Source organism: Oenanthe melanoleuca, chromosome 1, assembly GCF_029582105.1.
Source record: "Oenanthe melanoleuca isolate GR-GAL-2019-014 chromosome 1, OMel1.0, whole genome shotgun sequence".
Lineage (NCBI taxonomy): Eukaryota > Metazoa > Chordata > Aves > Passeriformes > Muscicapidae > Oenanthe > Oenanthe melanoleuca.
Window position 1 is genome coordinate 17,148,864 of NC_079333.1, and position 21,287 is coordinate 17,170,150.

General features: G+C 40.8%; 2 protein-coding genes across 6 annotated transcripts in view; one reads left to right on the top strand and one right to left on the bottom strand.

Annotated features, from left to right (window-relative positions):
- The window catches only part of MYH15 (myosin heavy chain 15), a 47,740-nt gene extending 39,879 nt beyond the window's left edge, over positions 1-7,861 (top strand). Inside the window, exons 37-43 of the mRNA XM_056495105.1 lie at positions 658-861; positions 1,837-1,962; positions 2,350-2,520; positions 3,019-3,123; positions 4,359-4,454; positions 5,002-5,139; positions 6,848-7,861. Coding sequence (XP_056351080.1) covers positions 658-861; positions 1,837-1,962; positions 2,350-2,520; positions 3,019-3,123; positions 4,359-4,454; positions 5,002-5,139; positions 6,848-6,865 — 858 coding nt within the window. The 3' untranslated portion in view covers positions 6,866-7,861. The remainder of the gene's footprint in view (positions 1-657; positions 862-1,836; positions 1,963-2,349; positions 2,521-3,018; positions 3,124-4,358; positions 4,455-5,001; positions 5,140-6,847) is intronic.
- A 93-nt stretch (positions 7,862-7,954) lies between these two features.
- On the bottom strand, positions 7,955-21,274 carry HHLA2 (HHLA2 member of B7 family). Of its 5 annotated transcripts, XM_056495142.1 has the most exons (10): positions 21,185-21,274; positions 20,061-20,169; positions 19,739-19,794; positions 17,363-17,456; positions 15,954-16,274; positions 15,253-15,516; positions 13,138-13,428; positions 11,377-11,468; positions 11,114-11,189; positions 7,955-9,801 (listed from the first exon to the last, which is right to left on the bottom strand). In XM_056495142.1, exons 4-10 carry the CDS (start codon positions 17,448-17,450, stop codon positions 9,686-9,688), a joined length of 1,248 nt encoding a protein of 415 aa, XP_056351117.1. In that variant the 5' UTR covers positions 17,451-17,456; positions 19,739-19,794; positions 20,061-20,169; positions 21,185-21,274; the 3' UTR covers positions 7,955-9,685. The 5 variants fall into 5 exon arrangements, with proteins under 5 accessions (XP_056351117.1, XP_056351141.1, XP_056351107.1 ...); XM_056495166.1 differs by lacking the exon at positions 19,739-19,794 and having other exon boundaries at positions 15,954-16,213; XM_056495132.1 differs by lacking the exon at positions 19,739-19,794.
- Positions 21,275-21,287: the final 13 nt, after the last annotated feature.

The window sequence follows — 21,287 nt, forward strand, 5'->3', positions numbered from 1 at the left end:
GCCCCCCCAAGCACCCAGTGCTACTCGCAGGCTGAGTTTCCTTAGCACAGAGCAAACCAGCAGTGGGGATGGTAAATAAGAGGGAAGCTACTCCCAACAATGTAGAGGGAAAGCCTTGGTGATACTTAGAGAATACTGAAATGTGATTTCTTCTAGACTTGCACACAAGCTGGATGAGATCCATCCATAAAAGCCTTGCTGGCTGCAGCCTCTTGGAGGGGTAGAAAGCTGCAGCATGAGGAACTCAAAACCTGTGATTTTCTCGTGAGCTCACAAGGCTTTTAAAAGAAGCAGAGAGCAAGTGGGTTGTCTGGAGTACAGGGAGAATGTATATATTCAGTTTTGTTGTTTGCATCAATGTTTGTAATAGCTTAAAAAAAAAAAAAAAAAGGAAGTGTTTCTTGCCAAGGCACCTCTTCTGTTGTCTCCTCTCTCAGAACCACCAGCTCTGAGAGATTTGAGCACACAGATTTTTTTTCCTCCATTGCACCACATACCACAAAAGCTATTCAGCTTACAGTTTGGAAATAAAATAACAACATAATAAATTTAAAAAGCACTGAAATTCTTGAGGTTGGTCTCAGGTAACTGCTGCAATCTGGGTTTCTCTGATATAAGAAGAGAGGCTTGAAATGGAGTTGTGATGCTTTATTTTAGGAGCTTCAGGTGCAGCTGGATGACTCAGGGCACGTGAATGAAGATCTGAAGGAGCAGCTGGCGGTCTCTGACAGGAGGAACAATCTTCTCCAGTCAGAGCTGGATGAGCTGAGGGCTTTGCTGGACCAGACTGAACGGGCAAGGAAGCTGGCAGAGCACGAACTGCTGGAAGCCACTGAACGTGTGAACCTGCTTCACACTCAGGTTGGCTTTTTCTGTGCCCTCTCCCTCCCTGGTTAACCTGAGCCTTCTCTCTTGATCACTGACACTGTTTGGCAGTGTCCATAAAGAGTCAGACACATCCTGGCATCCCTCCAGAGGGAAAATGGGGCAGAGGAGTTAAGTTTAAGTCACTCTGGAGATGTGCCACCTGACTCCAAGTTAGCTGGAACTGATGATTCATCCAACTGCTTTGAACAGCTTCCAGAAAAAAAACACTGATGGAAAATAAAAAGAGGAAATTTGACTTCTTTCATTCTTCCCTGTTATAAAACCAGTTTCCTGCTTTAGTTAAGCCATGCCCTGGACAGTGAGGCATTCCTCTGGAGAACAACGCAGGCCCTGCTTTTGTGATGTTACTAAGAGGCTGAGCTGTCACAATGGGGAGAACAGGGTAGGACACCACAGGAACCCACCTGCAGCAAAGTGCTCTCTGTGCCTGCAGGTGTCCATCGAGGTCAGCCTTTGGACGTTGTCCAGGTAGACACTGCCACTTCTAGGGTGCCATGGAGGGGCATGACAGCACTTTTACTAAAACCCAAATCTTCTCTTCACCAAATAATAGTAACAAAGAAATGAAAATGTGCCACAGGCTGTTGATGTTTTGCACTGTTGACATTTTAATCCCCTCATTGGCTGATTAAGGATCATTAATTTACCAAAACGAACAGCCTTATTAATTCTTCCATTTCGGCCTACTGCTTATTATTTTATCTGGATCAAAATCTGAATATTTACAGCTTTGAGAGGATTTTTAATATTTCTTCAGTCTGAACCTCCCCATGCTAGTCAAGCCAGCCCTTACCAAATACCTGGGTCTCCATTCCCAAATATTGCTCTGAGTAATGCACAAGTGGCAAAAATCAGAAGCCTTGGTGTGCTATGGTATTTAGAGGAATTGTCTCTAATTGTCACTTTTCCTCCTTTTCCACTATTCATTTGGGGAAAACTTTATAAAAGAACACAAGCTTGATCAATCAAAAGAAGAAGCTGGAGGGTGACATTTCCCAGATGCAGAATGAAGTGGAAGAGGCACTCCAGGAGTGCCGGAATGCAGAAGAAAAAGCCAAGAAAGCAATCACAGATGTAAGTAGGCTGGTTCCTTGTTCACTTCATTTCATACCACAGCATCTAAGGACACTGAAGTGCAGTGAATGTCAGAGGCTTACTTGTAGGCATTGCAAATGAGAGCCCTAGTGGTTTAGCACAGATGTAAAGAACACAAGAAAAATGGAGAGGTGGAATCTTAAATAAAAGCATTAAAACAGAGAGGGGAAGAAAGGCCTCTGAGGCTTTTTTGCCCTTCTATTTTCTCTGTCCAGGCAAGATATGCACACAGAAGGTATTCTGTGGAGCTTTGGCTACAGTGAATTATCCAAATAAGGGATAGTTCAGGACTAGTCTTCCACCATTTATTCTGAAACACAATCCAACAGCATATGGGATTTCCTGTAAAATGTGGTTGTTTTTCAGGCAGCAATGATGGCTGAGGAGCTCAAAAAGGAGCAGGATACCAGTGCTCATTTAGAGAGAATGAAGAAGAACATGGAGCAAACCATTAAAGACCTCCAGAAGCGACTGGATGAAGCAGAACAAATAGCTCTGAAAGGTGGCAAGAAGCAGATCCAAAAACTGGAATCCAGGGTAAGTTTGTGATCCAGCTTCAGACACTGCCTTCTGCTTACTGAATTTGCACTAGATTGGTAGCCTAGTGCTACCTGATAAGTTCATACAGGCTGAGAAAGGGTAGTATGGACACTTTCCTCTGTTTCACAAAATGCAGATGAGCAGTTCTTGGAGGCATGCTTCCCCTTAATTACCCAGCTGCAAGCTGCTGACCTGCAGATGAACAAAGCCTTGACTAAAACAGAATAAAAAACCCCAGCACCTAAAATCAGCAAAGGCTTCTCCCAGTACTTGCTTTGGTTAAACTTTTTTGGCCTTTGCATGCCTACACCTCTGACTGATGGTGCAGCTGGAATACTTTTATGAAAAAGAGTGGAAAGATGACATTTTGATCTCTTCCTGCAATTTGACTCTATGGAGATGCCTAGCAAGTCAGTGTTTCCTGAACTGTGAATGAAATTATTTGCTGCTTTGCCTATATGTAGCATAATGGCAAGGGTTTTTTGTTTTTTGCAGGTTCGTGAGCTGGAGAATGACCTTGAGGCTGAACTCCGCCGCAATTCGGATTCCCAAAAAGGAGCCCGCAAGTTTGAGAGGCGCATAAAGGAGCTGACTTACCAGGTATGCTGCAGCCACCAGGGCTCTGCCAAGGAATGCCACAAACAGCCTCAGTGCCACAGTGAAGGGTGAAGGATGGCCTCAGTCAGAGCTGTCTGACTGCAGGAGGGACATCCCCCTAGGGCTTCCATCACAGAATGCTTTGGGTTGGAAGGGACCTTGGGGATCATCTCATTCCAACACCATGCCATGTGCAGGGACACCTTCCAGTACACCAGGCTGCTCAGAGCCCCATCCAACCTGGCCTTGAACTCCTCCAGGGATGGAGCATCCATAGCTTCTCTAGGCAACCTGTGCCAGTGATCATCATCTTCATGCCTGATTTGCTGTAACTAATGTTAGAAAGCCTCTGCTGCTGGGGTTTGGACAGTTTTAGCAGAGTATTAATATGGAACAGGCTCCAAAGACTATTTACAATGCAAGGGAAGGAAGAGCCCAGCTCCTTCCCAGCTGTGCTGCTGTTGCTAAAAGGAGCCAGAAGGGCTCAGGTGACTCTAATACCCTGCTCAACGAGGGTTGCTGAGTCCCAGGGCTCTGTCACCCATTATTGAGCAGCAGGGTCTAGTCTTGAGCCTCCTGCAGGTTTGCTAACAGCAGCTCATGCTCCTTGCCCTTCAAAAAAGGCCTGCAGCACAGAGCACTTATCCTTTTGCTTTGAGCAGCATTGAGAAGTTAAACCCATCCGTCTGCCTTAGGAGATTATTTAGCCTCCTACCTGTTGTTTTACTTTGACTTTTGTATGCAGAAGCTGAAGGTTGTTTTCTTTGAATATAGTGAGTGGGCAGAATTAGTTGGTCCCTCTGCTTATGGAGTGTGACAGCTCAAATTAGGCTTTTTTTACCAGAAATGCCTGCGAATCAAACTTCAGATTATGCAAATTACATAGTTCTAGGCTCACCCCTATCTGCTTTGATATATAATGACATGCTTTATAATGACAAGTGTGCTTCTCACCCCTGAGCAAGGAACTCTGCCTGTGTGAATCTGCACACCTCAGAAAGTGTGGGCACATATATATCTATATATATTCATCTATACATGGGAAGGGTGCTCTCTCCACACTTACACACATCTTTAATTATGGTATAAAAATTTTCTCATGGGTACAGAGGACATGGCAAGTTTGTGCTTTGAGCTATAAGTTTCTAAGATATGTATAGCATCCATAATTATTGTATTGTGGGAGATGCTTTAAGCCTTTTTACTCTATCAATCCAATTAATGGTGTTTTGATACAGGCAGAAGAAGATAAGAAGAATCTTGCCAGGATGCAGGATCTGATTGACAAGCTACAATTAAAAGTGAAGAGTTACAAGCACCAAGCAGAGGAAGCTGTAAGCAACTATTTGGGCCTTTTTACCTTTGAGAGATGTATTGTTCTAAACCCACAATGTTTTATCCATAGAAACTTCCAGTACAAATACACATTTTGTGTCCATAAATATTTCTTTTCATATCTATATAGGCCCTGCATATAAAACTGTATTTATATTTACTATAAATAAAATATATAGCATATATATAGTAAATATAATAAAACATATACTATATCTGTTGATTATATTTAAGAAAAAGTATTCCATTTTATCCTAAGACAGCAGTATAATTTTCAAGAGAAGGGAAGGAAGGGAAAGAACAGGAGGGACTTTTTGCCTCCTAACCCCTCAGAAGACACATTGAGGGCATCTCAGTTCACTAAACATGAAAAATGCCACTAGAAATATCAACTTTGTAAAACAACAATCTCAGTTCTGCAGGAGGCAAGTGGTGCCCATACAGCTAATACCTGCTCACGCTGAGCACTTTCCATCCCACTTGAAATTAAAAGCTTTGTTTCATGTGGACAGGAGGAAATCAGCTGCTCTCTTTTTTTCTCACCAGGAAGCTCAAGCCAATCTGTACCTCTCAAAGTACAGAAAACAGCAACATGATTTGGATGATGCTGAAGAAAGGGCTGAAATAGCTGAATCTCAAGTTAATAAGCTGAGGAGCAAGTCAAGAGACATTGGCATGAAAAAGGTATGGTCACACTAGGGTATGGGGTAGATGTGAGTGTTTAACACACAATAATGGATGCTCTGTATCTCTTACATCTCTGAAAGTAGTGTGGACTAGGATAAATTCTTGTGTTTCTACATTTTTTTCCCCTCTGCCCTTTATTTTAATATTAAGGTAACCCTGTAGGACAGCAATCTGACACTTAGACAAAATATATTCTCTGTATTTGTCTTTTAACCTCTGTTCTCAGCAGTAAAAGCAGAACTGGTGGTTTGGTGGATTTCTTTTGGGTTTTGGGATTTCTTTTTGTAAGGGATATTAAGAAACTCCATCTTTTTCTCTCCCTGATGATCTAGATTTCTATGTATGTAGTAGAGCCTGGCTATTACCACATTAGCAGATATTTTAACATTGCTCTTTCAATGAACTTGTATTATACAATTTGAAGAGCTGGATGAAAAGAAAATATTGGTGGTTAGTCACTTAGGTGCTGGGAAGTCATTTGTGGTGTTTTGCACTTGAACTAAATGGCAGCAGAATTATCGTGATGAAACTAGAAGGCACTTAAGAACCTAGTCTGTAACTGAAAGCAAACTTGTCAATGCTTGCCTTGTGGTAAACAGGGCAAGTAAGAGTGGGGTTGTCACTTTTAGGGATGACAGAAAGAGGAGCTGGATCATTGCTAAATCTATTTCATTTGCAAGTGAAACAAACTTCCATGCTTAACATCACATAAATTTTATGGAGTTGATAGCTCCCAAGTTAAGAAAGGGGAGAAAATCCCTTCACACTCTTAATTTCTGCTTTTATATGGGCCTAATTAAGTCACCTTTGACTGATATAAACCACTTTTGCTCCAGCAAAGATAATTAAAACTACCTGAACATCTGTTTTTTCACACATTTACGTACAATGGAAGCAGTACTGTAACTGAACCTCAAAAGATTTGCAGCTTCTAAGGCTAAAAAATTTCCACAGATTTTTCTAAATTATTCTACCCCCACCAAAAAAAAAACCCCAAACTAATATAGATTCATTTAAGGATTCACAAAGCCATGGCATCACACAAACACTGAAATAGGTACACCATGAGAATAATTTATTTTAAAAATACTGTTACAGTTGGTGTTTATTTCCTGTACCTTACTGGTCCTTCTGCCTCAAATATACAGAAGTCACAGAAAAGTGATGCCTGTTTTTACTAGTCAGATTGTGTTTGCCAACACTGACTGCAGCTCTGGCAATGTAACAGGGTGTTGCACTGCCAAAAGATGAGCTCAGTGGTGCTTGTAGAGGTGGCAGCTCCACAAGAAGGGTCTGCCAGGAAACCCATTCAGGTGGAGGCTGCTGTCCCAAAAATCATGGTATCTCCTTTGGGGAGAGAAGGGCATTGTAGAGACTACTTTAATCCTGTAGCATTAGAAATACCGTGTCTACTGCTACCAGTACCCATTTCCTGGCACCATCATCTATTGAAAAAGGGTTGTAGAAGTCCTCTGCCATCAAAAGGATCTATGTAATCTAGAATGAAGACTGGATACCTGCATTGTTAGCTGGAATAAGATGGCAAATGTTGGCTAGACTGCTGCTAGTCTATTTCAGATACAAACTGCTAATAACAGGGAGCAGAAGCATTAGTGAAGCTTTTGTCATCTACTTGTGAACTTACACCAAAACTCCTTAACACTTCTATTTTTAACAGATGTATACTATCTCAATTGCATTTCAGGTTCATGAAGAGGAATAAAACAGTCCAAGCTGACAGATAAGAGAAAATACTTGATATAATCAGGCACAATGAAAGCTGTAGAAACAAAAAAAAAAAAAAAAAAAAGCACTTACAGAAATAAACATCAAGTGAAAATCCAAATAGACTGTATAGCGTATTTCATTCATCTGTGTTTCTATTTTGCCAAGCCTCAGGGATCAATAGAAGATTACATCCCGCCAACAGCCGACTTCATTATGTTGGAACAAATCCTAATTGGCAGATCTCTGACAAAATCAAAACTAAGGGCAAATCCAGTCATGCTTCCCAGCCTCACGTATTTCATATGCAGATTGTTAAAGCAGATGTCCTGATTTATGAACAGTTCACTCTCTCACTCTCCCTCCCTTCCCCCTTCCCACTCCTGAAATGGAGTTGGGAGTTGAAAGTATGAAAGGTGAAAGATTACAGGCTAAGAACAATTTCCTGGAAACAGCAATGACATAAGAATGAATAGTAACACCAACAATATTAACTAAAAATGTGTACAAAAGAGACGGTGCTTACCATAGACCCTGCCTTGATGGGACTTCTTTTACCAAAGAGAATCCCTCTCCCCACCCTGACCCCCCAATGAAGTGGGGTGGCATGAAATAACATTAGGGTTCTGGTCATGCCCCCTCATGGCTACTGCAAAAAAAAAATAACCCTGTCCTGGCTGTAACCAAGACAGCAGCACAGATTAAACCTGTGGAAGGGAACAGCCCTTAAAGCTGGGATAACCCAGCTTCCACTTGCCCTGCCTGCAGGACCCTGAGATTTGGAGGAGAAGAGAAAGTAAAGGTTTTCATATGAACAGTCAATTTATAAGCTTCCACTACCACCAGTCAAGGGACTTCTCTTTGCCACCTGCAGGACAGGCACAGGAGATGGTGACAAGGAACTCCTTCCTGTGGCTCAGAGAATTCTCTTAAATTTTTTTTGTCTTTAAATAGAAAACTAGTCCATGGTGGTTTAACACCAGCCAGAAAATTAAACTCCAAAATAAGCCACTCCTAAATTTGAACTCCAAATAAGCCACTCCCCTTCCCCCCACCCCTTTCTGGTAAGAGAGACAGAAGCAGAGACTGTGGGATGAGATAATTTAATTAAAGCAAAAGACCAACAATGTTAATAACAATAGTATATAAAAAGAGATGCTTTGTCCACAAAGAGGTGCTCACCACCTCAACTTAGTTCCAGGTGGCCCCTGGCACAAAGACACGATGGCAGACACTCCCTGTAGGTCATGTCCATGTGGTCCCCTGTGACAAGGACAAGATGGCAGCTGCTCCAGTGCTGCCAGCTCTACATGTTTTTCCAGACAAAAATAAGGTGGCAATCATTCCCACACACCATGTGGTCCCCAGGACAAAAGCAACATGATGGGGGAGGCTCCCACAGCTAACATTTCCTACCCCTGAGCCTGAGACAATGGAAAACAATGATGGACAAACCCCTGGAAGCTGACATGGAATCCTCCATGTCACACTGCCCATTTTCCAGACTGCTCTTCTAGGCTGTGCTTGGCATCAATTCAGCTTCTCCCACCTCAGTCTGTCACTGTTTTGTTCCCCACAGTTGTTCCCACTCTGACACTTCTCTGCTCCCCCACCACTGCCAGCCCAGCACACTGCTGGGCTCAGACTCGCCACTGTCAACAGCAGACATGATTTTTGCTTTAAAATAAAATACTAAATGAAATTAAAACCAGTAAGCTCTCTTTCTCCCATCCTGAAAAAAAATCCCTCAAAACTTAGGGACATCTTCTTCTCTGGAAACTTCTTTGTCCCTTTAGGAAATCCAGTTTTGCATGCTGACTTGTCACAGGACAAGTCAGAGCTTCAGACAAGCCCTGTCTTAGCCTCAGATTTTTGACAAGAGCTTAAATTTAAGAAATCACTCTGGCCTGCAATTTCTAAGGATGGCAGATCAGCTCTATTAATAAAATGAGTTACTTATTGGACAGGAGGTAACACATGAAAGGTCTTAATCAGAGCTACTTACAACACAGTATGAAATAGAAAAACTACCAAAAAATTACATAAAAAAATGCATGATATCAAGGTACCTATATGAAAACTAGCAAAAGAAATGCTCAGCCCCCAGAGGAGTAACAGTAAAGCAGGCATTCTAAGTAGAAATTCCACGTTTCCAGGAAAATTCAGAGTTCTGCTTTGTGAAAGTTTGATGTAGCTTATACAGTTTGTAAAGTTAGGTGCCTATCAGTCAGAAATCCAGTTTCTCTTTCCAGATCCTATTGACGATTGAGAGAGAGAGGGGGACTACTGATTTGTGATCAGAAATTAAATTTACTGTGAGCTACAAATGCTTGTGTACCATTTTTGGGAAGAGTAGTAATTTTTTTCTTCATTGGGTTAAACATCACACAGACAAACTTTACACTTCTACTTAGTTCAATCTTCTTTCCTGTTGCCAGTCTTGATCCAATTTTCTTGTAACCCTCAAAGCTCTGTTTGCTCTTGCCAAGGCATTTTGGTTATCAAACTGCATATGCTAATTAAATCTTAGCTTCCACAAGATCTCACTTCCACAGTAAGATGCTTATTGTCAGATGGGAGATGCCAGACCAATGGTAATCCTGGGCTGCCAAAATAACTCACTGCAAGACAGCTTTGTCTGGTTTGAGTTAACTTGCAAGTAAACAAGCAACAGATAATCTCACATGGGGGTGAGATGCCCTGCTATATGAGTTTTCACATACAAGTATCCACTGACTTTTTTTCCTCCCCATTTGTCCATTACTGTTGCTCAGAAGAGCTGAAGAAGATGACATTTCCATGTGGCTCTTAGTGTAACTCAAGGGAGAAGATGGAGGAACTCCTTGTTCTTTTCATCACCAATCTTTGTGTGCAGAGAGCTATTTTCTTCCTGTATGGTTAAGGTGTTCATAGGAGGTCTCTCCTTCTTTTTATCTAGACAAAATAAAAATACTTGTAAGAACTACTGATGTGTAAAATTAATCCCCTGGTGAGAACACAATGAGACACACTCACTATAAAGGCAAGTCAGCATTTCCCACTTTAGCATTATCTGAGTAAAATGAGCATCCACACAATAGTGTAGAAACATTCCTGTTTTTTCTATCTTGTCCTCCATCAATATAATCAGAGCTCAGTTAACCTGTAAACTGTTCCACTGCCCCTGATTACAGCATGTTTGAGAGCTCAACAGGTCCCAAGATACCTTAATCTCACTTAAATTGGTTAGACAACTGCATCTCAAAGGGTATTACCATTTCTAAAGCATGTTACAACTGTTTAATAAGCTGCATGTATGTGAATTTCCATGTAGAGAGAAAAATTAAAAAAGACTGAGGCATAATAATATCAGAGTTTTCTGTCTCTTTGCTCATGGTACCCATCATAAAATGTCAGCTGAAGCTTACCAGATCCAGACTGTGACAAAACCTTCACACATAGGGAGTTTGAAGGTAAATCTCTCCCTGGATAGGGTCAGGCACAGAAGGATGGACTAAGAACTAAAGTTTGGATTTTTAAGGATGCTCACTTCAATTCCAGAGGAAAAAGACAAAATATTCTAAGACAGAGCCAACCTATTACAAACATGTGAGAATAAAATGCATCCACTTGAAGATGCTGTAGTCCAGTAAAGAGGAGAGGTGTGCAGAGAGATGAGGTCAGGGACCATATGGTTCTAAGGATCTCCTACACAAAGCAATTTAGTATCACTTTTCAAACAGAAGTTTTGACAAGCTTTGACATTGGATACAATTAAACAGCAATTTGGACCCTAAGGAAGACCAGGTATGAGCACTGTTTGAGAAACTTCACGTTTTGGATTCTTTTTGGTCTTAAAGAAAAGTGAGAAAATTCAGCAATTTGATCTTTCTTTAAGCAAGTTATTGGAAAATATTTGTGAGGGGTAACCAACTATTTCATCTTTCTGTAAAGCACAGAAGAGCACCTGATCAAACGCTTGTTGACATGATTAAAATCAAAATACTATTGCAGAGATGCACCACAGAGGGCCTTCAGACTAAGAAAATAGCAAAAATGAGGACAATTTATTCATGTTGAAACTTAGCTTCCTACATTTTCAGTCTTTTTTGTATGCTTTAAACTATGAAAATCAAATTTATGTTTCAGTCAAACATTCAAGGTCTGGATTTAGGTATTTCCCTTCAGTTTGAGTTGGGGGTCCATTCTGAGGAGGTGGTCAATGGGTTTCAATCTCCAATTGCCAGAATTACCTTCCCCCACTTACTGCTCAGTTCTTTCAACTTCCCTCCTGGTGGTCCTTGTCCAGACAGCCAGTTGACACTGGGATTATCTTCCTTTTTCTTAAAACAAAAGATCAGCCTAGGAAACAATGCTACCAGTGCAGCTTGTTTAATCATAACAATCTAGCTACAGCTGACCACCAATTTTTTTTTAAGTTGCAGAGTTTGGCTCGAATCCTCACTCAAATCTTGAGGGGCTTGGTATCAACAGTATCTTAAAAATAACTACTCTAATGATTGTACATACCTTGAGACAGTAAAGTGCCACTGCTACCACTGCTACCGCTGCAAGCACTCCAAGCACTACTAGCACAATTATCCAGTTGTTACCTGAATTTTCTTTAAAAATACAAATACAAAACAGAAGTGCTTTATATCACAAATATTCACTCTTATTCAACAAACATATAAAAGCAATGATTTTTTTCTTATTTATAATCAAAAAGGTATGATTTAGGGAGAAAGAAACATTAAAATGAAACTGAGACAAGAACAACAATATTCAAGTTACTTGACTGTAAGATTTTGAAGTGATACTTTACTGACTTAAGTGTGAACAGACAAAAGCAGATTATTTTACTTAATTGTGCAGATAGCAAAGTCCATGTGCACTCATGGGATAGGATTTGACAACTTTTTAATACAAGTCCCATTTAAAACCAATCAACTGCCCAGTGTGCTAATCACTGCCTCCAGGTTTGGTGCTCAGTGCCATGAACAACACTGCTGATTTACAGTAGAGCAGCTCTAGAAATGTCATCCAGCCTGGATCAAAAATCTCAGGATCTCCTGCTGCAAAATCTTTGCAACTTTATTGAAAACAATGAAACATTGCCCAGCTTCATAGTGCAACTGTGCAATCCAGGACACAAGAAATTTCTTGGACACAAGAAATCCTGAGATGAGTGATAACCATGGATTCCACAGGAGATCAAAGCCCACCTAGAAGAAACCTCTGCACGGCACCAAACTGCCAGAAGAACTTTGTAACCACAATCAGAAGAGAAGAGGAGCTTCTTCTCTTTAGAAGAGGAGCTTTAAGCTGCAACCCTTCCTTACACAGGAGAGATTATTGTAGCTCAATCTCTTTTTTTTTCCTCTAAAGCCATCTTTCCAGCGGCCCTTGGAAACCTTTCGAATGGCTCAACATCTTCTGTGCCATGACTGCTATCCAACATGGTCTAGCCCATTCCATGCTGTCTCCAACTGTTTATCTGCTTTCAGGCTGTGCTGAAAGCCACAAAGGTGCTCATCTGCAGTTATTATCACTTATTCTACCCTCTTTTCTGTTATGTTGCCTCTATTTTTCATGTGTTACTGACTTGTTTCAAGTTCTCTTCTTTGTTTAGAAGAGGTGCCCTATATTAGTTCTCAATCTTTTAGGTGATTGCTTTTAATTGTGTGAAATGTCTGTGTGCTACTGTTGTATGTGCTACTGACAATGAAATAACTGTAACTAAGATTTCACAGCTGGGAATTTACTATTGCTCATAAAAACACAGGCATACATTTAAACATATATATCCCCAGGCCTAAAAAAGGCCTGCTGTGTAGAATTAAAGCTTTGAAAATAACAACTGTGTGCTCTCAACAAGCTTTCTTCTGCAGCCAAACTTATACTACATGCTTTGGGATTCCCATCATCTCTCTGCTACATTCAGAGCTATGTTTGCTGTCAGCAGAGCATTTAGGACAGAATTCTGAGAGCCCTGCTATGTCCTCAGCTATGAGAGCAGTTGGTGGCAATGGAAGGCAGCCACTGATTTCATAACCTTTACCACAATAAACAGCTGACTGAAAAAAATAAACTTCTAGTCTTTAAATAGACTCATCTTAGGTAACTTCCTTTCTCTCTGAGCCAACAAAAATAAAAGATTATCTCTTCCTCCCAACTGTACCAATCACACCAAGATGTTTTTTTCTCAGTATTTTACAGATTTCTGGCTTTTTGGCTGTACATTGTCCTAACTGGTTCTCATCCTCTGAAATGGAAGGAGCAGCAACTTACTGACGTGCAGAGTGCTCACAGTAAGTTTTGTGTAGAGAGGTGTTGAAATGTTGCACAGATATTCTCCACTGTCATCTCCAGTAAGATCATCCAACATCAGTGAAAAGTCAGTTTTGTCAATCTGGACTCGAGGCTGGTGAGAGTGGAATGTGCCATTGAAGGAGGCCAGGATTGAGGTCACTGCATTTCTGTGCAATGTCCAGACCACACTGAAACCAGCAGCGCTTGCAATGTCATTGCCATGGTCACAAGGAATTACGGCGCGATCTCCTTCCTTTCCAGAAAGGTCCTCTGAAACAGATAAAGAGCTCTCTGCACCTTTTTTGGAAAATACTGTGAAGGTTATTTACACATTTTCTGATTTTTTTCTGAGGTTTTATGCTACCATGAACAAATACAAACACATATTTCATTACTTTGATATCATATTAAAATATCACAGTATGTTTCTTAGAAGCATCTGAAGATTTTAAAAACAAGGCTATCTTACACTAAAAAATCTAATTGGTACTGACAACATTTATGAAAATCCTTTTTTAAAAATTTGACTATTTTTCCTCTAATTGAGAGGCTCATTTATAGAAGTGATGCATCTAGTCTAGGTTACTGTGTAAAACAGCAGGAAATTCCACATGCTGAAAGCAGAGAGAAAATGCAACTGACCACATGCCTGCACATCTGAAGCAAAAGGATAAAACACAACATAATTTAACTAAAAGAATAAAGATTGTATGTGGTTAGAAATAACTTTCAGCTATGATGGACTTAAGTACTTGCCTATATTGAACATTTAACAATTAATGAATAGCTTTAAAAGAACAGGAAAGGGAAGAAGAAGGCAGGTAAGTGGAATTAACACCTAATATATAAAATACTAATACAAGACAAATTAACATCATACCACAACTATTGATTTGGCAGCAATGGTGGCTGGCAGTAGATTGTTTTGGCATGGTATAACTACGATTGATTTCTGGGAGGAGGGTTTAATGAACAGAAGTGTGGGACTGAAAAATCATGGAGACAAAAAAAACCAAAATTGTATCCCATGCTGCTATTATAGAAACAAAAGGAAAGCAGATTGTTTTCAAAATATTCAACTGAGGGGTTAGATGGATGCAGGGAAATGTAAAAAAAAAATGTAATGAAATGTACCTTTTTCTCTTGTGGATCAGAGGCACACATAACAAAACAGACACAGTGCACTTGTTAGCTACTACAATGCCATACTTGAAACCTTCCATATTGTAAGCTATTCCATGTAAATTAAAAACTGCACTATTGTTCTGGAGCTTATGCAGTGGGTTAGGCAATGAGAGTGTCTGGGTATACTTTAGGGGGTAAGCAGGGTGATGGAAACATCCATGCACATCTCACAAGGGAACTGCTCTTGCATTGCTCTTCAATTAAAAATATTTCCTAAGAAACAGGAGAGCTTGAAAAGCACCAGATATTTACTTGAATTGAATTTCCAATGAAATTCAGGAGGAAGACACACCAGAGTTGAAATTTCACAGTCCTGCTTTTCCTTAACTAACACAATGAGCTGCTGTTCACTAAAATGCAAACTGTTTGCTGCTCTCCATTCCCATGCACCCCAGCACTCAGACTGGTACTTGAGGATGCATGTGAAGAGAAGTACAATGAAAAGATCAAACAGTACCAATAAAAGTCTGGCAAAAGATGGAAAATGAACAGAGTAAAGATCATACACAGCTAAAGCAGCAGGCAAACTTTCACCTCCCCCACAGAACCCACATAATTCTCTAAGGTTTCCATGTATTCATTGAATAGGCAAAATAGGCAAAATTCTTCTATTGATAGAGGGTAAAGTTTGTTTATTAGGCACCTCTTAAAATGTGAAACTGATATAGAAAAGATGTTAAGAGGAAAGGTAACTTACAGAAGGGTGAGCTAGGCCCTCTCATTACTACTTCTTGGAAGTAACTTGTAATGCTGCCTTGTAATCCTAACAGATGCATTTCAAAGAGAAAGGTATATCCTTTTGCACTGTTCCATATCCCTGTTGCCCCACTGCAGAAAGACTGTCTTTAGTTTGACTCTGAAGCCAGCTGTGAAATTCAGTAGAAATGCAGGAAGAGATTTCATTCCTACCTTGCACCATCTTCCATTCAGCAGCCCACATGTCATGATGGAAATGAATATGACAGTAGTAAGTATCTGCTGTGTTTATAATGTCCTTGTCACTTCTGATAGAATAGAGAGCTCCATTCATGGTTTCCTCCCGACCTGTCTCTTGGATGGATACATTGCCTTGTACCCAAGATATATTTGGTGCTGGATAAGTGAGAAAGGCATAGCACTTCAGTCTCCTTTCTGTGTTTGTCTTTTGGTATTCCAGTGCATAAGAAGAAGGAGCTGTAGATTAAAAAAAAAATTAAATCCTACTACTTACAAAATAGTTTTCAACTGGAAGTGATTGCTCTTTAGAACTACCACTGAGGAGAATAAATATAGCTGAGAACAAAACAATCTATGTTTGATTTCAGAAGAAAGCAGAGCTACTTACAATGCCAAGATTTGTATTGTTCTAAGAAGCCACATTATGTGCACCATGTAATTACCCCTTAGAATTCAGGGTGCAGTAGGTTATGAAAACAAGTGATGTACTAAAATTTTGCAATCCATGTTTCAGCGTTTCACCAGAGAAAAAAATTGCTTCATAACACCAGGCCCAAAAGGTGCTCTGCGGGATTGGAGGATTTTGATTTCGTGGGAGAAACAACACAAGAAAATCTGTTGGTGCCATCCCATTTGCAGTGGTACAAACCAAGGGTTTTTGATGCCTTACTGACCTCTTAAGTGCAGCAGCACTTCCACTTGTTTTCGATCTTGTGTTGTTCCCACGTAGCAGGTGTAAGAGCCCTCGTCAGTCATGGTCAGGTTACTAAGTTTCAAGGAGGCATTTCCACTAGGGATGTTCTCATGGAAAAGCTGTGTTCTGCCTCTGTAACGTGGGTCTTGTTCTTTCAGCTGATCCTTCTGTCGGTAGTAACTGTGCACTATTTTGTTCTCTTTGCTCCAGTGAATTACTTCATCATGCCCAGGTGGGAAACTACAAGGGAGGATGCAATCCTTGGAAAACAGCCCTGTTACTTCTACCTGTTCTGTAAAATCTAAAGCCCATAAGTACAAATTAATAAATTTAATCAAGTCTACAAGCATATTTCTGCCCTTCTTTATCCCTGACAAAAAATTGCTCTTGCAGGTGTGCCAACATCTCTTTCATGGCTTTTCTGTCACATGAGTCTCTGGGGACAGCAAGGGTGTCCATTCAGTTTAATCAGGATTGTACCACAGAGCTCTGCTCTTTGAACTTCTAACCAGTTTACATAGAGATCCCAAGTAAGCACCTACATACTCAAATCAGCATACTGCCACCTTACCTCTTGAGCTTCAAAGTGTTTCCACACCTTGAACCACATCTTTTCCACCTTAGACTTTAAAAGCCATTTGAGCTACAGCTTCCTACATGTTCAGACATCCACAGTGCCATGCTGCAATGCCCCATGTTACCAACCACCCTCAGTGCCAAGCAGTTGTACCATCATAGGAAAAACATGGCATGGCACTGCAACTGATGGGAAGGACAGAACTTCTTGAAACAGCTTTGCCACCACAGACAGCATCACGAAGCTCTGTCCCAGCCCCTTGAGATAATTAAGGTGTGCATTCCACAAATTCACACAAGTGGTAGTATCTCATTTCTGTCAGCATTTAACTTGGGCCTTGCTAGCATACAGGAGCAATTTTAAATTAATGATTTAAAGAACTGGCTGCATTGACTGAGCATTGTAACATTGACCTTTTTGGACCAGATCAGACAACCTGTTAGATAGGTAGAGTTTGTGATTGCCTGGGGGCAGCTGCTTTCTCAGAAGTTCTGATGCCCTCTCCAGCTCATCTGGCAGAACAATCCAAATGTCTTCTCAATGCATAGTTAGCCAATTTGCTACAAACCATTTCAGTTTGAACTGCCTACTGAGCTGTGGGGCAGAAATATTGGCAGGACAGTCTGGGGACTCAATGGCCACAGCCATCCATGCAACCCCCTGAAAAACAATCTTTTGCTTCAGAAGTGTTTTACATTACCCAAAATCAATTTTTTACCATTAATAAACAGTGTTTGAATTCATTAACTCTCCTTAATAAAAATTAGCAATAATAGTCTTCTTTATTATTTTTCATAATAATGAAAACCTACCCCAAAGTGTAGCACTGATGAGAAATAAATAGATTATAACAGCTGGTATGTTCTGTCCTTTTGTTTTTTCATGGGTTCGTAGATTCATGTCAAACTGGCAAAATAAAAGCAGGGGAGAAAACATGTTTAAATGCAGATGAAAGACATGGTCATATTATATTATTTCCTTTCTACAGCTTGTTTTTTTGGTTCAGATTTTTGGCCTTTAAAGTAATTTATTATATGATCCTATTCATTACATAATGGTGAGGCCCTCTCATTACCTCCTTGCAGTTTAGCTCCTTGCAGATTGATACCTAAATAAATAAAAAGTATTTGCTCTCAGTGTTGTTGTAGGGCTAGGGAATATAAATCTTCATCATTCCTGAACAGGACACCAAGGAAAACTTATCAAGTAAAATTTGCAAAATGATGTCCCTTGTCATGCCTGATTTTCTTTACTTCATAAAATATTTTTCTGATTACTGCAACATTTGACTTTCTGGGGTGGGAAATTTGATTGCATTTGCAAATACTGCAGATATAGAGAACTTTTCACACTTTTTACAATTTCAAGAACATGTGCATGGAAATCTAGGGTAGGAATGCAAAGGAGGAGGAAAATCTTTCACCATATCTTCTGTTTTGTCAGACAGCAATGAACTGGAACCTCTCATTCATAACAGAAAAAAACCAATCTTGCTGTAACTATTATCTGAATGCAGGAAGAATGCAGTCTCACTATTCTAAAATACCCCAGTGCAGAAATTACCTCATGAGTCAAATAACTTGAAAAGACTTTAAAGGATTTTCCCTAGTCCTTTTTTTTCTCCCCAAAAAGCAGCTATAGGTACGATTTCTAATTGACACAGGTTTAGCAGGCTTGCTAGCCAGACTTTTTAGTATTATGAATAGTTTTGACTGGTGTGTGAGACTGTGTCTGTGGGGGATGTGAATCCTAAATCCCAAATATTTTTGAGTAATATTTCTTTTGAAAAGCTAGTGTGATTGTTTTATGTATTCTCACTATTCTTTTAGGAGGAAAAAACCAGAATAAAACAGAAAAGAACAGAGGCACCAGAATAAATCTAGAGACAGAACTAGATGCAATGGTAAAATAAAAACTTATGATAATTTTGTTCCATGTCAGCAACAATTGCCAGTATCTACCTTCTTTACCCCTTGCATTGGCAAGTGGGGTACATGATGTTTTATTGGATTTTTTGCTTATTTACCTATCACTTCCAACTTGATCAACACAATATACCATGCTTGATGCTTGAATTTCAGAAACTGCAATCAAGTCTGTATTTCCCTTAGTGAGGAATCTGCCATATTTAATTGACAGCCACCTTTCATTGGCAGTGATGTGAATGGTTCCAGAGGTACCTCTGTGATGCCTTTGGAGGCTGCAGGGACAGTGCACACTGCATCCCATCTTCTAGCTGTGCCCCATAACCCTGCTCCAAAATACACAGCTGCAACTACTTGGCTGAAAATGTTCATGTTCAGCACAAACCTTAGCTTTGGATCTTCCCATTAGAGAAAAATGTGTGCTGGTCTGCATAAAAATCTGAGGAGTGTAGGTTCTGGCCAGTCTTCTCAGCATGTTCTGGGGTCTTACAGGATTAAAGTGTGAGTATGCTGATAATTAGAGTCACACTGCAAAGTACTGAACAAACATGGTTTTCCTGTTTGCCACAGATATAAGTGGCACCAAGAAATCATGACCTAAGGCTTTGTAGTGAAACATCTGTGAATACACAGACGGTGCACAACTAGAATTAAGATCATTGTAGTCATGTTAGTTAGTTAGCTCTATTTTTCAGGAGAATTATTTCATACAGAATCACCACAAGCTCAACTAGAAAGCAGCTCAGCCAGGGTTTCTGAGAGCAAGACAAGGTGCTAAAATGCATCTCCAAAGACATTGCAAACAGCTCAAATAATGGTAGGGGGAATGCTGCATTTTCTTTGGTCCCTACAGGAAAAGAGCACATGCTTTCTTTTTCTTGTTAATCAGTGACCAAACTGAAGCAAAATATTTCCTCATCTTTGAGCTCTACATTCAAGTTGAAACCTGATCACAGCACATCTGCAGCAAACAGCCATCAGGATTGGTGGCTGCTCAGTGTACTTTCATCTGTGACCTCTTTGAGAGCAGATATGCATATTGAAGTATCCCGCTTTCAAATGAAATGTATTTCCTTCTTAGTACAAAGGATTCTGATTAATTCCTTTTCAATGCAACTTAAGAACAACACATTTCAAGCACACACACACTTACAAGGACCGGGAAATACCAGATTTTAATTTTTACCAACAAGCAAACAAGAAAAACAAACATGTAAAATTCTCAAAAACACATGTTAATCACATCCTGCTAAAATCTCCTACCTGCCACAATGATGCCGTCTTTCTAGAATTTCCTCACTGAATCTTCAGAGAATTTCCTATAGTAAAACAGAGTAAAAAAAAAAAAAAACTGTCTGACTCTCCACAATGAAACCCTTACAACCTAAATGCTAACTTCATATTTCAGTTGTTGAGAAATGCTCCCAATGGAAGAAAGCTCCACAGTTTCTCTCCCGGGTGATCTTTGCCTCTCCGGCTGCACTCTGAGTGCCCCTCCCGCATAGCACAGGGCTCAAGTTACTAACGTGCAACTTCGTCCCATGAAGAGAAGCAGCTGTTTCTACATACAGTGAGATAGACCTACCATCCAGCACACGCGAAGATTTCACACCTTTTATCTTCCTTTCTTCGGGCTTAAAAAACCTTTTCTCATAACCATTTCCTTTGCCTGGCAAGCCCAAAACTTCTGCAGGCTGTAAGAGAGGAAATTAGTGAGCAATACGATTTAAATATATGGTTTAAAGCAGTCACGATAGCGCTCGGAAAGCGGCAATTCTCGTACGGGATAGAGCGCAGGAATCTGGCGCGGGCAGCGAGTTCAGATCTTGCGGGCTCAGCAGAACAAGAACGCAAGGTAAAAATAACCATGAGACTCTTCTCGAAAGGCTGGTCATCTGAAACAAGAATTCGGTGCCTAGGGCTGCCTGCAGGGTTAGGTAATTATTTTTCAACAATGTTTTAACAGTGACTTATTCTTTCCTGGACAACTCAAGACTTGTGTATGCCATCTGGTTTCCAGCAGAACAGAACGACTCGGGTATTTTCGGGAAGACAAACAAAATGAAGGAAGAAGTGGCAAGAAGGAGTGTCTTCCCTCAATGACTTTTGGCTGGTGCTAGTACAAAGGTGAGGTGTGTCATGCATCCACATTTCGGTTGGAAAGGACCTCTGAGATCATCGAGTCCAACCTCTGAATGAATGAATTTCTCAACTAGACCACGGCATTAAATGGCACCTCCAGTCGTTTGTTGAACACTTTCAGGGGTGGGCAGCTCACTGCAATTCTTGAAAACCCCTTCAGTGAGGAAATTCCTCCCAGAATCCAATCTAAATGTGCTCTGGCGCAGCTTGAGCCTATGCCCTCTTGTCCTTTTCCTAGTTAACTGGGAGAATAGACCGACTCCCACCTGCTAGAACTTCCTTTCAGCTGTAAAGAGTGGTGAAGTCTTTCCTGAGGGGCTCCTCACGGGAACTGCCCTCCGCCAGCTCCGTCCCGTTCTGTGGACACGCTGCAGCATCTCAAAGCCCGTCTGTCTGTCTGTCTGGTGGTGAGGTGTCCAGAGCAGGGCACAGCTTTGCCTCACCAGGGCCAAGCACAATCCCAGCCGCAGACGGATTTTTCCCCCCCGCTGCCTTCCCCAGCCCACCCCAGGCGCTTCGAGCGGGTCCCCGTGGCTAATGCCGCAGCGCTCGGCTGCCCACACTCACTTCTCCGCATGTCAGCCCGTGAGCTGCAGCCGCTGCCCGCTCCGGATCGGCACAGAGCGATGTCGGTCTGCAGGAAGAGAGGGAAGTATAAAAGTTGGTGAGT